Genomic DNA, 12,376 nt, shown 5'->3' on the forward strand with positions numbered 1-12,376 from the left:
TCCACAATAGGAGTAAATCAAAACTTAATTTTAATTAAAAAGGTTTCTCTTAATATAACTTGAAACATGTCCCCTTCCACTCTATTACTGAAATTGTAATATGCTATCAAATTTTGATTTTTCAAAGGAATATTTACACTTCCATGTGCAGTACCTAGTAATTCCGATATAAGAGATTTCTTTTTTATTTTCATTGTTAACTAGAGAAAGTCCAAGACTATGGATTGACAAGTTTATTTCTTGATCAGGTTGCTCCAGCTCCTCTGCTTGTCGTGCTTTAGAAACCAATGCCACATCATCTGTGAAAAGCAGCACTCGCTGGCGTCCATCCAGGAAAGACACCCAGTGAATTTGAGTATTTGCATTGTAAGGGAACTGGCCACAGTCATCCTGTACGAGGGGAAAAAGAAAGTATACTACATGAGAAAATCCCTGATGTTGCTCTATGTTTATAAGCAAGTTTATAGACACACACAAACCAGAATTCAGTATTTTTTTCTGTTTGTTCAGTTCACTGCACCAAGTGCTGACTTGGTTGAACCTTATATCCTAACACTAAAAATGTTGGAGGTTGGGATATTTTTTTTCCCCCTTTTGTAAACGAAACATTCCAGCAATATTTGTGGTTTAGAATAATATTGGAAATCATGAGGGGAAAAAAGGCCTTCAGAGCAAAGCAAAAGGCTTGGAATCTTACGTGATGACAGAAGAAAGCAATTAATCATATACCATGAAACAGTAAAACCAGACAATTATTAAGATCTGTGCTCTTCTAAAACAGATACTCCTTATTTTTTAATCTGTAAGGCAAAATTGAGATAATTAAAGCCCTTTTCCCAAAAGCCCCAGAGAATCATGGATGTAACCATAATTACATGGTAAGGAAATTGGTTTCAAACTAAAATCATTTTTAAACATGAAAAATTTGACCCAAGAAAGGGCTTATACAGTAAAGCACAGTGTAATTGGTTCTGTCAAGCTTGCTTTCCTGCCCCTTCTTTTAGCTACTAAATTTTTAAAGTTTTGTTAACTCTGTGCTACTCAACGGAAAAACCAAGCCATCTCTGAAGAATTCATTTTAGTGTAAGGTGCAAGTGGGCAGCTAATTAGAGACAAACACACTGGACTTTATTTAATCTAAACATCAAAAATCTTGCTGCTTGACTGTAGCTAAAAAGTCTCCTACAGGATGAGACAGATGCAAAGTTACTAAGGACGCTTTCTCTCAGATAGTTTTAATCTTAGAATAGTCCTAAATTAGTTCAGCATTTACTTCTCCCCTTATGAAATTTACCTTGAGTAGATCATGTTCACCAAAACTTTGGGAGTAGCCCCAAGACAATTTTCTTGGTTTGGTTGGATCTGTCCAGGCAAAGAGGCAAACTTGCCTTGGTTTCAACTCCATTTCCTCTTGTAATCCACTGCAGGTTAAAAGAAAAGGAGAAAATAACAGCATCCACTGGTTAAAGGCACTGACAGAAGTGGTGCAAACAAATCCCAGTGCTAAATACTCCACCCCCTCCAACCTCCAAGGGTGAGGCATGAAGGGCTTAAACTATTCACCCCAGACAAGTCCAGCTGTAGGTTCATCAGCTCTTGGTGATATCCCCGTGATAGGTGTCTTGGTGATATTTAACCAGGATATCCCCTGGTTAAACAACCAGTGAAGAATTGTTTCTTTCACATACCTCTGTTTGTATCTGACAGAGTCCCATGGGGTGTGGTTAACAATCAGAGCTGGGGCAGCCCCCTGGTGGTAATCTGTGAAACTTATCACAGTAGAATGCTCCAAGACATTCACATCTACCAGCAAACCCCCATTCTGGAGAGGAAGACAGACAAAGCCCAATATTTGCTCTATGCATTTATTCAAGTTAGAACTATAATAAGTATTATCTCCAAAGACTTGTCTGAACATGGTACATTTATAAACACATTCCCTAATGCTAGGCTAGGGTGAGGTCTGAAATTACAAGGTTTTTCATTTGAGTCATAAATTAATTTAGCCATGAACTGTGTCTCCAACATGTAAGAGCTTATAAGAAATCCTAAAATATAATGCATTTTTTGTTGCCTACTTAAACAAACTGAAGGCACCCAAGACATACCCTCTGCAAAAAGCCCAGATGTCAGAGGTGCAGTATACCGCTGTAACTTAACAGCAGTAGGGCTGTTCAGTTCCCCTCTAAGCTTGTCACAAGTAAATCAACTTGACTACACAGAAAACATTAACACCACTGCAAACTTGATTCAGAACCCTTTTAACGCAACAGAACTAAACGAAGTGCAGTGTACCCACACCTTAAGGCACAAGGTTTTCATCTTGATGATTTCAGTGCGTCAAGCTACCATGGGGCTAAAATGGAGTATTAAAAACAGACCATACAAAGTCAATCTCACCAATTCTTCCAGTTTCAGCAGAGTACCATTATCCTGGACTTTAAACAGGAATGGTTTGGATGAGCTTTCATAGCCAACTACTCTTACACAAAGTTCACCTGATGAGTTTTCAGGCCAGAATGGAAGACACTGTAAGACAAGAAGTACACTTTAACATTTCATATATGTTTAATATAGTAACCCAGCAGTAAAACAAACAGGCTTGTTGTGACTATTTCACATGCCTTAGTTCTTACCTAAGTATCTCCTGATTAACCTATCTATATCTACAAAGTTACCTAAACTGAAGGACTTGATTAATCTACCAACATATGCAACCTGTGCTGTTCAAGTTCCCTTGGGATGTGAAATATCCATGTCATGCCACCAGAAGAGACAGCTTCCATAAGAGTACTGCTCTTCCCTTGAGTGATGCCTAGAGAGCAGCTGTTTGTCTACAATGACATCAAAAGCAAAAAACATGAAACATTACCTCTGAAGCCGAGATATAATTCCATTTATTAGTTGGAAGAGAACCATTAGGACCAATTTCTCCAACTTCAAGTTCCAGAGAAGATTTGTTTGCTATTGTGTAGAACGGAGTGAAGGTAACGATCCTGGTAAGGTTGAAACTGCTCATTTTGATGCTAACTCCTACCTGTTGAACAAGGAGAATTTGAGCAAATGATCAACAACAAGCTTAGAAGAAAAGCCAGGATGGAACAAATAGAAAAGCCAACATCAGTGTAATTACAAAGCCTAACACACAATACTCCTGACCACCTGAAGTAAAAGCACCAAATATGCAGTAAAATCAGCAGATTATGCAACACAACTAACACAAGAGCAAAGTGACAGGCTTAGCAGTAGCATTTTGCAGCTGTAGCTTTTGTGGGGAAAATCCACCAGAAATCCCTCTAGAGTAAACCAAGACAACCTAAAATGACCCTTATTTTCAGAAAATTGTTAAAGAGTACATGAAAACACAACTCCCCACATATCTTTACTGTGCTTAGTTGTGGAAATGTAGTCTTGGATAAGGAGTGCAGATCTAAACACTTGCAAACAGTTGTGAGCAATTATCTCCACTATGCATGTTCACCACTGTGTTTACAAACAGCTGAGTACTATACATTTGTAGAAAAGAAGTCAAGCCAAAAGAACCCAGAGAGCTTCACAAATCACAGAAACAGATCTTACCAGATAGTCCATGTTATTAGCTGAACACCTGACACATCCATAGCTTCCTACAGTATCAAGGGAAAAGCTACTGGACCAAGTGCTAGTTGAAATACAGAGCTGGATCTACACACAAAAACCAACAACATGCGAAGTAATGAGTAAATTGATTTTCATTCTGTAGTTCATGCATTATGAAGTGCACTTATATCACATACAGCAATGTAAAGACAATGCTTCAGTGCTTCTAATACTTTCCATAAATTAGGATAACCTAAGAATGTAGTATCACTATTCATATTCTGATTTATTAGTCTGTGTTTGAGTTCTGGGAAAGATGCTACAGTAAAAGGCATCAAAGCAGGGTAGTCCTCATTGACTCATGCGCATGACAGCACACACACAGATGGGAAAAAAAGCCCACAGCTTTGTGGTGCCTCACAAACTTGAAGAGATGGGAGGAAATAATCAAATTAACACTGTTTTTTCAACCGTTTCTTCAACTATTTTTAGGTAAAAAAAGTTACTTAAAAGGAATGAAGGGCTACTTCCAAAAAAACTTTTACTGCAGTACTCTTCACTTGACCATGTAAACATCACATCATACCAAAATTGAAACAAATGTGTTTAACACAAAACAGACTATTTACAGTGTGCATTTTAAATGTCCAAGAACCAAAGAAAGCAGCAGTCAAATTGAAGCCTTTAGACTTAAAAACTAAGTAAAAATATCCCTTCTATAAAACGTGTGTGTGTTTTCCCCCTCAGCGCATGGCCTGAAACCACCATCTAAAGTAAGCATACCTTATTCTTACTAAAGATATTTTTCTTTTTAAATGAAAACAAAACAATATCTCTGTAGTCTGCTGGATGCTTCACATGAGTATCTTCAGCTCGGTACTGGAGAACACGGGAAGTCTTGTTGATAATCCAGTAGGGACTGAACACGGACAAGACCATACGGCTCCCGATCCGCCTCGTATGGATGTAAACATCCACCGTCATCTCTGAGGCAGAATGAGATGTGAAGCGCACAGGAAAAAATTCAGACATCCCATCACAAATTTTAAGATGCCCATGCCAGTCTTTGCCTTGATATTTTAACAACACAAGCTCCATTATTTCGCCATTGATTCTTGAGTTAAAAACATCAGCAGCACTCCCTTCAGTTAAGTCACGGGCTTCTGCTGTTCCCTGTTAACAAAATTAGACAAGGCAGACTAAGTTTTCAATACATAAAATATAGGTGTTCAAGAACGAGCATTTTATTCTCTTGTAGGATGTATATTTCAGATAGCTCAGTAATCCATGTCCGAATCTCCAATCACTTTCATTTGAGATTGATCCTGTGAATAATTTGAGATAACTGCACTTCACTTGCAGGGCAGTAAAGACTGCTTAAATTCTGAATTTCAGGAAAGCAAACTAGTTCTAACATATCCCCTGTTTCCACACCCTCCTTCTCTCCTCCATGATTTCCAATGGATTTTGGCAATGCGTTCTTATTCATATTCTTACAACACTGGGTGTAACACCGCACTGGACAGATGTACAGCCAGGATTTTTCACACTTAAGAACCCCCAAGGCACAAACCCGCCAGTTCTGCCATACTATTTGGTAACACAACTTTGTTCAGGCAGTAGCATCTAACAATACGACTAATTTTTACTGATAAACAGTATATTTTACCATATGGAATAGTGGCCAGGCTTGATCAGCCCAGGGATGTGAAGACAATAAGCATAAACCCTTCTACAGGTACAGTGGCTTCAGAAATAGGTTTGAATTACTGGTTTCTAGCTCCTCAGTCAAGGCAATGGCCCTCTGTTCTACATTCTGTTATGCCAGGTACTGAAGTACAATGGAGATATGGAAAACTGGGAGTAGTGCTACTGGGATGTTGGATAGAACTGAAAAAGATCTAAATGAATGCTACAGCCAGTTATGCAAGTAGGACAAAACAGAACAAACTAGGATGGTGGTTCTAAATGCTCCCACCTCTTGTATTTAGTAAAATCACTCAGCTTTCATGAAGAAATACTAGATACTGAAAATACTGAATGGACAGGAAAATGGTCTTCAAAGCACCTTCAGAGATTCTTCCAATTTGTGCAAGGGAGACCTCACAATAGTAATCAGTAAAGAATCACTGTCAGAATGGAGAGAACTTTCTAAATAGAAAAAAAAAGTTCTAGAAATTACAGATGCTTTTCCTTATACCTCTTCTTGTGAAGCTAAAGAGAGCTTGCAAAATACAAACAGAATCTCAGAAGAATGTAAAAGAAAAAGACTAATCCAGTACATGATTCTTGTTTAAGGAGCAAGGCAAAGCTGGCCAGGTACACACAAATTAAAAACAATCTCCAGAACATCCAGAATCAATTATCTGCCTCAGTCATTTACAAAAGAAAATACAAAACCCAGCATTCAGTATCTTCCACACTACATTCACCTCCACTTCAAAGTAAATATGTTCTTACTTAAAATCAAGTAAAGGATTTACAAATAAAACCATAAAGTAACTTACCTCAAGTAAATATCTCAAGGAGTATGGTAGAAGATTCTTCACAGTCAGTGTAGGGTAAAAGTGGATAATGTAGGCAGGATCCAACTCCTCTCCAGAACTTGAAATAAAATTTAGTTCATCAGGTACAGCTGTTGAGCTGATTATTAGAGGCAAGAAACTGGTCTCAGTAGCTGGGCACTGTAACAGGCACTTGACTTCGTTGCTCCTGTGTAGCTCCTCCCTCCAGGCAATGTAAGTTGTAGACTCCTTGAACTGACCCTCGAAAATTCCTGTTGGTCGAACATACAGATGGCACCTGTAGGAAAACAGCAAGAATTGTACACAATGGCTTTGCACTGACACCTAACTTCATCCATTTTAAAGTCATGGTTAACATTCTGAAATGCTTTTGCAGCACACTCATTACTTAACAAAGACAGCGTTTTGGAGTTTTAGCCCAGTCTGGAAGACTTCCACGTGCAAATTAAGATTTCCACACTAATGCTGTGTTTGTGCATCAGTGTCACGGAGACTGGCCCTACAGAGCAGGGAAAACGTACCTGTATGAATGCAAAGGAACATGAAACTCTTCTTCTGGCTTGGATATGCCAATTGGCTCCAGCAACTTGGAGCCTTTAGCCAGTTTATAGATCACAAATGGAATTGAGAAATGGTTCTTGATCTAGAATCAAAATGCATAATTTTTCATTAAGTTTCTATGGTACAAATTTCTAAAAGAAAAAGTAACAATAACAACAAGGAAAACCAACCTTAGTAGATTTAACCAAATTCCTCTAGAAAATAGACTTGAGCTGTCTTAATACACAGGTATATGAGAAAACTCCATTTAAGTCCCATGAATTGAAAAACACACTTAAAATGTCAAGTCACATAAAAAGTATCCCCAGTGCTGAGGATATTAGAAAGCCAAATAGAAAAGGGAAAACCAAAGGAAAATTCATGTAACAAATAGAGCAAAATACTTAGTAATTGGCCTTTAAGTAGTGTTTTGGAAAAGTATGACCTCAAAAAAATGCATTAAGGAAGAAAAGGAAGATGCCTCATGGAAGAGCACTGCTTTCAGGGGTTTGGTTTCTGTGGTTGGGTTTTTACCTGCAGAGGGGAGCGCACAGTGATGACCTTATTTCCCTCTGTAGCATCGATCTGCACCATGATGGAGTCCCAGTGATCAGCAGCGTCTCTGACGTTGTACAGGCGGCGACCTGGCTTGGCCACGGGAATGCTGAGCGCCTCTGTATATCCCTGAAGTTCTGATCCATAAAAACAGACAAAAGTCTTTACCAGCAACACAAATCCTATTACCATTTCCTGTTTGAGCAGTACTTAAGCTTCTCGAAACTCAGCAACAACCAGGACCAAAGTACCCTCTGGCAAAAGCACCTTAAACGGTACTTGAGTACCGCTGAAGGAAAGCTTTAGGGTCCAAATGCTCCTCAACTCCGTAACTTTAGATTATGATTTATAGACAGCATGGGAAATACCCCAAGTAGTTATCAAAGGTATTTGTTGGCTGAGTTAATGAACAGAGAACAAGTATCATGGCCAAGTACCTTCATATGGGATGTGATGGAAAGGGGAAAAACTCAGATGATTACATATCGGTAGCTATTGTAACCTGTTTTCTTAGGAGTATTAGCTGGCAAAGCTAAAAACACAGGAACATCATAACTGGTCTCAAGTAGCTGGGTAACTACCGAAAGCCAAATAAAAGTAGTGATAGGAGAAATGGAAATCCTGTTTAAGAGGAGCTGGAACACACAAGCCAATGTCACAGGAGCCTCTAAGATGGTCTATCAATGACTCCACTAGAATGTCTTCCAGTTCTCCCAAGGGGTAGAAAAAAATATTGGTCTTTTCACTTTTTGAAAAACTGGAGCAGAGGAATTTTCCATATTTTTAAGACACCCAGTACCTGTTTTGTAGTGTTTTTTTAATTGGCATCAATATTCAAAGGTAATTCCAACACAGCGTACTTGACCTGAATTTCTATCACATTGAATTTGACCCCATCTTCCCATGCACAGCCTGCCATAACAAACAGTGCTCCTTAGCAGAATACCTAAATTTAAAGAGAAGACAGAGCTTTCCTGTCGGTGCAATGCAGACAACCTTCCTCGCTGCGGTGCTTCAAAAACAGAGTACTCCAGTTCCATGCTCTGACCAGTTTCTATTTCGTTCATGTTTTCTTTTCCAACTGAACCCACTATCCAAAAATTGGAGCTAGGGAGCACTTTGAGAGAAACACCCAGGGCATTTTTCACTATAAAAGGTGCTGTCTCTTTAAAGGAATAGTCAAAGGTGGATGCAGTCGCTTCTGAAAACGCCTGTAAATAACAACAGATACAGTATGTCATATATAAACAGCCACAATAACAAACCTATAAAGGCTTTAAAAGACAGTTCCTAGCGACTACATTTTAAAGAGGGGGGAAAATTATACATAGCAAGATCTGTGCTTTGTACAGTAGTATTTCAGGCAGGTAAAGGTTACTTCCAGAGAATTTAATTTTATTCTGTGATTTGCAGCAAATGTTGATGCTACAATAAGCATTCATGCTCCTCACAGCGAATTTTTCCAAATCTTAGGTTGTAAGAGAAACATAAGATCTGGGACATAGAAGTCACAGGGACGTGGAACACGTGCAAGCTCCAAATTCAATCACGATTTGTGCTTTTAACCTTTGCTTGGTAAAACAGAAGCCATGGTAACTGACTGCCAATACAGACTTCCAGTGTAAGCAAGTACTTAGAGAATTGCTGTTCATTTAGAATTAAAAAAATTATTTGGCAAGTCATGTTCTATAAAAACAGCTTGATTTAGTGACCAAAATTTCTTCACCTCAGAAAAAAAATGAGGGAAAAGCAGCCTAGAACATTCATAAGCACACCTACTATCACAATAGAAATAGGGGGGAAAAAGTATTTTTAACACACGGGACATTCTATTCCTCCAATTTAAAGGCCAATCCTAAAATGCATACTTTTCTTAGTATTCAATTGAGCAGAAAATATGGAAAGGAAGTAAATTTCTGTTTTACTATTTCAGAAGAAGTATTGTAGGAAACAGTTGTGTTTATTAGAGCATTTCACGTTCATTTAACCTGCACATATGACACTTCCTTAAGTCCTGCATAGGCACATTTGTTGTTCTAACACAGACGTTGCTTCTTTCAAAAGATAACACCACCTTTTTGCTGAGCCTAAAGGAGTCATCTGAGTAAAACTCCTCAGCCTTTCCAGGTAACATTTGTCAGAGCTGTAGAACAGCTAATATAGTTCTTAAAACAAAGAAAATTCAGAATTTCCTATGTAAGCACATAATTGAGCACCTTCTGCCTGTTGGGGTTACCTTGGCTAGGTTACTGAAAACAGCAAGACAACATTTGGATATTGTTATATTCATTGTGTCCATTGAAGAGATGTTAATTGCTGTTTGTGGCTCAGGAATAACAATGAAATCATCCCCAGGCATCAGACTTTTCTCTTGGACAGGGTTAGTCTTCATCTAAAAGAAAAATTTCATTAGACAATTACAAACATATAGGTTACTTTCTTCTTGTTAAAACAGGAAAAAAACTTGACATACACTTGACGATTTCACCAAGCAAAGTAAAACCTACTTTACCTTGTAAATCTCTGATACCTTAAACAAACACAGAAATTTTATACCAACACAGAAGGCAAGTTAGCTTCTCTTCTCTGCATAGTTACATGCTCCATTTTGTCTATGCACTGACAACTCACATTATTCAGGAAAACCTTAAGATCTCTGAAGAATAATTTTTTTTCTCATGGGAAACTGCATAGCTCCTTCAAGCAATAGCATTCAAAAGGTCAATGTTCTGCCCCATAAAATTTTTAAGAAATTTAAAAGTAGCTCCCTATTAAAACCATTTAACATAGTGTCAAGTTCCTGTACATACCTCCAGCTTTAAATTCCATTGCTTCCTTCCTCCTTCGACTCGTTCAATAAGCGGCTCCCACACTGCATAGGTTTCATTGTAATAATGAACCTAAAGAAATAATCAAAATTAAATAAGGTGTCTAAATACAAAGCAATTATTATGAAAAACATTAATAAGAAAACAATAAATCATCATTTCATGTTTCGGAGGTCTAGCATTAACTTTTATTGGCTTTAAAAACTAATACACAGAAGAGTAATACATCATGAATTTTTTAAATTACACCATTTTTGAAGAGTTCATTTCCAGGCTTGCTTTGAGAGCAACCAAACATCCTGGTAACACTGTATCTTCTTAACACCTTCAATTAACATAATCAAGTCTCTTATCTTCTCCCACATGGTTTGAGAGAACGACTTTGAGAGAGACTTCAATGCCACAAGTACTTTATTGTACTATGAAATAATTAGTTTGAGCCAACTATAGTCTGAATCTGGTCCACTGGAATGATTCCTCTAACTCATAGCCAACACCAAGTTTTTAATTGCTTCCATCACTGCAAATCTGAATAGAAGCTGTGGACTCAACAGTTCTGGATGCTCCCTTCCAGCTATTTTGCTCATCCCTTGTGGAACCACAGTGACTTCTCCTAGAGGTACGTGATTAGGCATCCAAATTCCCCCATGGTATGCAAAGCTGGCAATGGAAAAAGGCTGCTTGCATATCCCAGAACAGAATGAAGTATGAGGTAATTTGATAAACTGACAAGGGGTAGTAAATGTATTACTGAGTAAATGAGCAGCTATACATCTGGTTGTATGGAATTTTAACGTGCTGCTTCCATAAGAGACTTGTACCATCTTAGAATGGTCTCCCATTTTGAGAGAAGAGTATAACTTCTATCTTACCAATAAACACAATGCTAGAGAAACAAACAAAGGGGGGCAATAAGAGTTAAATGTGAATATTCAGGTAAGCCAAGCTCATTGTTCACACAGCAAAACTTGAACATGCAAAAATAATACAGAAACAAAGGACTAGATTATTTCATATGGTGACTGCCATTAAAACCTATTGATTTCCAACTTTCTGTACAAAGCATGTTATGCTTACTTGCCTGACTAAAGAACTCCTGAGAGCATTACAATTCAAACCTATTAATAATTCAGCACATACAAAGTGTATTAAAAAGTTAGTTGAACTCAGGAAACTTGCAGAAGTGTTTTAAACTCCTAACGGTTTGACCCCACATACCTCCAGTGACGTATCAGCAGCGACCTCCATCAGCGAGGACCAGTTCTTAAGGACACCTGAAAATGTAGATTCCACTAACAACAAAGGGACAGTTCGATGTCCCAGACCACATTCCAAGGTCATCTGAACTGATTTCACTACAATGTCAAATTTCTCTTGCTTCTGAATTTGTTCATGGTCCTTAAAAGTTTCTGTTGCTTCTGTGGCTATGTCAACACCAAGAAACCAAGCATTGCACTCATCTATAGGTTTCACTTGCCACAAATTCTCAGAAACTTCAGTTGCTCCTCTAGAATCCTCCTCTGTTGTCTTGGGTTTTAGGGCAGCCATAATGGTCATGACGGTATTCAAAATTATTGGTGATATCTTGAACAAAGAAAAAAATCTTTTATTAAAATACAAAATCTATGAGAAATGGACATAGCAAACATGAAAAGTCTTTTAAGAGATGCAACTTAATTTCCAAGGAAGAGAATCCATTCATGGACCTCCTCTTGTTTTCCTTTCCTGCAAAATATCCTAAAAATAGTGATGGCAGCAGCAGGGAAGGGTTATGAAATCACTTTGGAAGGAAGTGGTAGGAGGAATCTTAGAATCTGAAGTATTTAAATTACTCCTTTTTGGTTAAGGGACTGTCAAAACAACGAACACACAGTGACTTTTTCCAACACAGAGCAGCTCTAAAAGTCCTTACTTCTGGAATTAAACTAATGGGGAAAATTAAAATTGTAAACAACAATATGCAAATTTCAAAGGCAAACAAACAAAAAAACACCAACAACAACCAAAAATCAAGATGTAGATCTTGAGAAACATAGCTGTTCTTCCAAAGACAGTTTTAATAATCTTACCTTAATCGTAAGTTCCTCTATTGTTACTGCCATAGTGTGTACCCCTGAAGTGTGCAGCATATTTTCCATGACCAAAGAACATGGCCGTAACACCTGAGTGAAAACCATAATTTGATTATTAAGGTGACTCCTTAAATCTAACCTTTTCAAAAGGTCTTACATTTTTTTCACCCTGTAGGCCAAAGGGGCCTATCCCATAAAGTAACATGTTTCAGAGTAAAAATGTTCTTTCATTATACTGCTACAATCCCGCATCCCGATTGGCACAAGAACCATTTTG

General features: G+C 38.0%; 1 protein-coding gene across 5 annotated transcripts in view; it reads right to left on the bottom strand.

The window, feature by feature from the left end:
• The window catches only part of VPS13C (vacuolar protein sorting 13 homolog C), a 74,254-nt gene that overhangs the window by 18,616 nt on the left and 43,262 nt on the right, over window positions 1-12,376 (bottom strand). For all 5 annotated transcript variants that reach the window (XM_019280879.3, XM_020583462.2, XM_020583461.2 and 2 more), the window contains 15 exons: window positions 12,097-12,189; window positions 11,246-11,611; window positions 10,010-10,099; window positions 9,436-9,591; window positions 8,146-8,410; window positions 7,179-7,336; window positions 6,626-6,747; window positions 6,087-6,381; window positions 4,363-4,752; window positions 3,580-3,684; window positions 2,873-3,037; window positions 2,401-2,529; window positions 1,689-1,822; window positions 1,295-1,421; window positions 155-390 (listed from right to left, as the gene is read on the bottom strand). In XM_019280879.3, coding sequence (XP_019136424.3) covers window positions 155-390; window positions 1,295-1,421; window positions 1,689-1,822; window positions 2,401-2,529; window positions 2,873-3,037; window positions 3,580-3,684; window positions 4,363-4,752; window positions 6,087-6,381; window positions 6,626-6,747; window positions 7,179-7,336; window positions 8,146-8,410; window positions 9,436-9,591; window positions 10,010-10,099; window positions 11,246-11,611; window positions 12,097-12,189 — 2,831 coding nt within the window. The remainder of the gene's footprint in view (window positions 1-154; window positions 391-1,294; window positions 1,422-1,688; window positions 1,823-2,400; window positions 2,530-2,872; window positions 3,038-3,579; window positions 3,685-4,362; window positions 4,753-6,086; window positions 6,382-6,625; window positions 6,748-7,178; window positions 7,337-8,145; window positions 8,411-9,435; window positions 9,592-10,009; window positions 10,100-11,245; window positions 11,612-12,096; window positions 12,190-12,376) is intronic.

This window comes from Corvus cornix, chromosome 10 (assembly GCF_000738735.6).
Source record: "Corvus cornix cornix isolate S_Up_H32 chromosome 10, ASM73873v5, whole genome shotgun sequence".
In the NCBI taxonomy this organism is placed as follows: domain Eukaryota; kingdom Metazoa; phylum Chordata; class Aves; order Passeriformes; family Corvidae; genus Corvus; species Corvus cornix.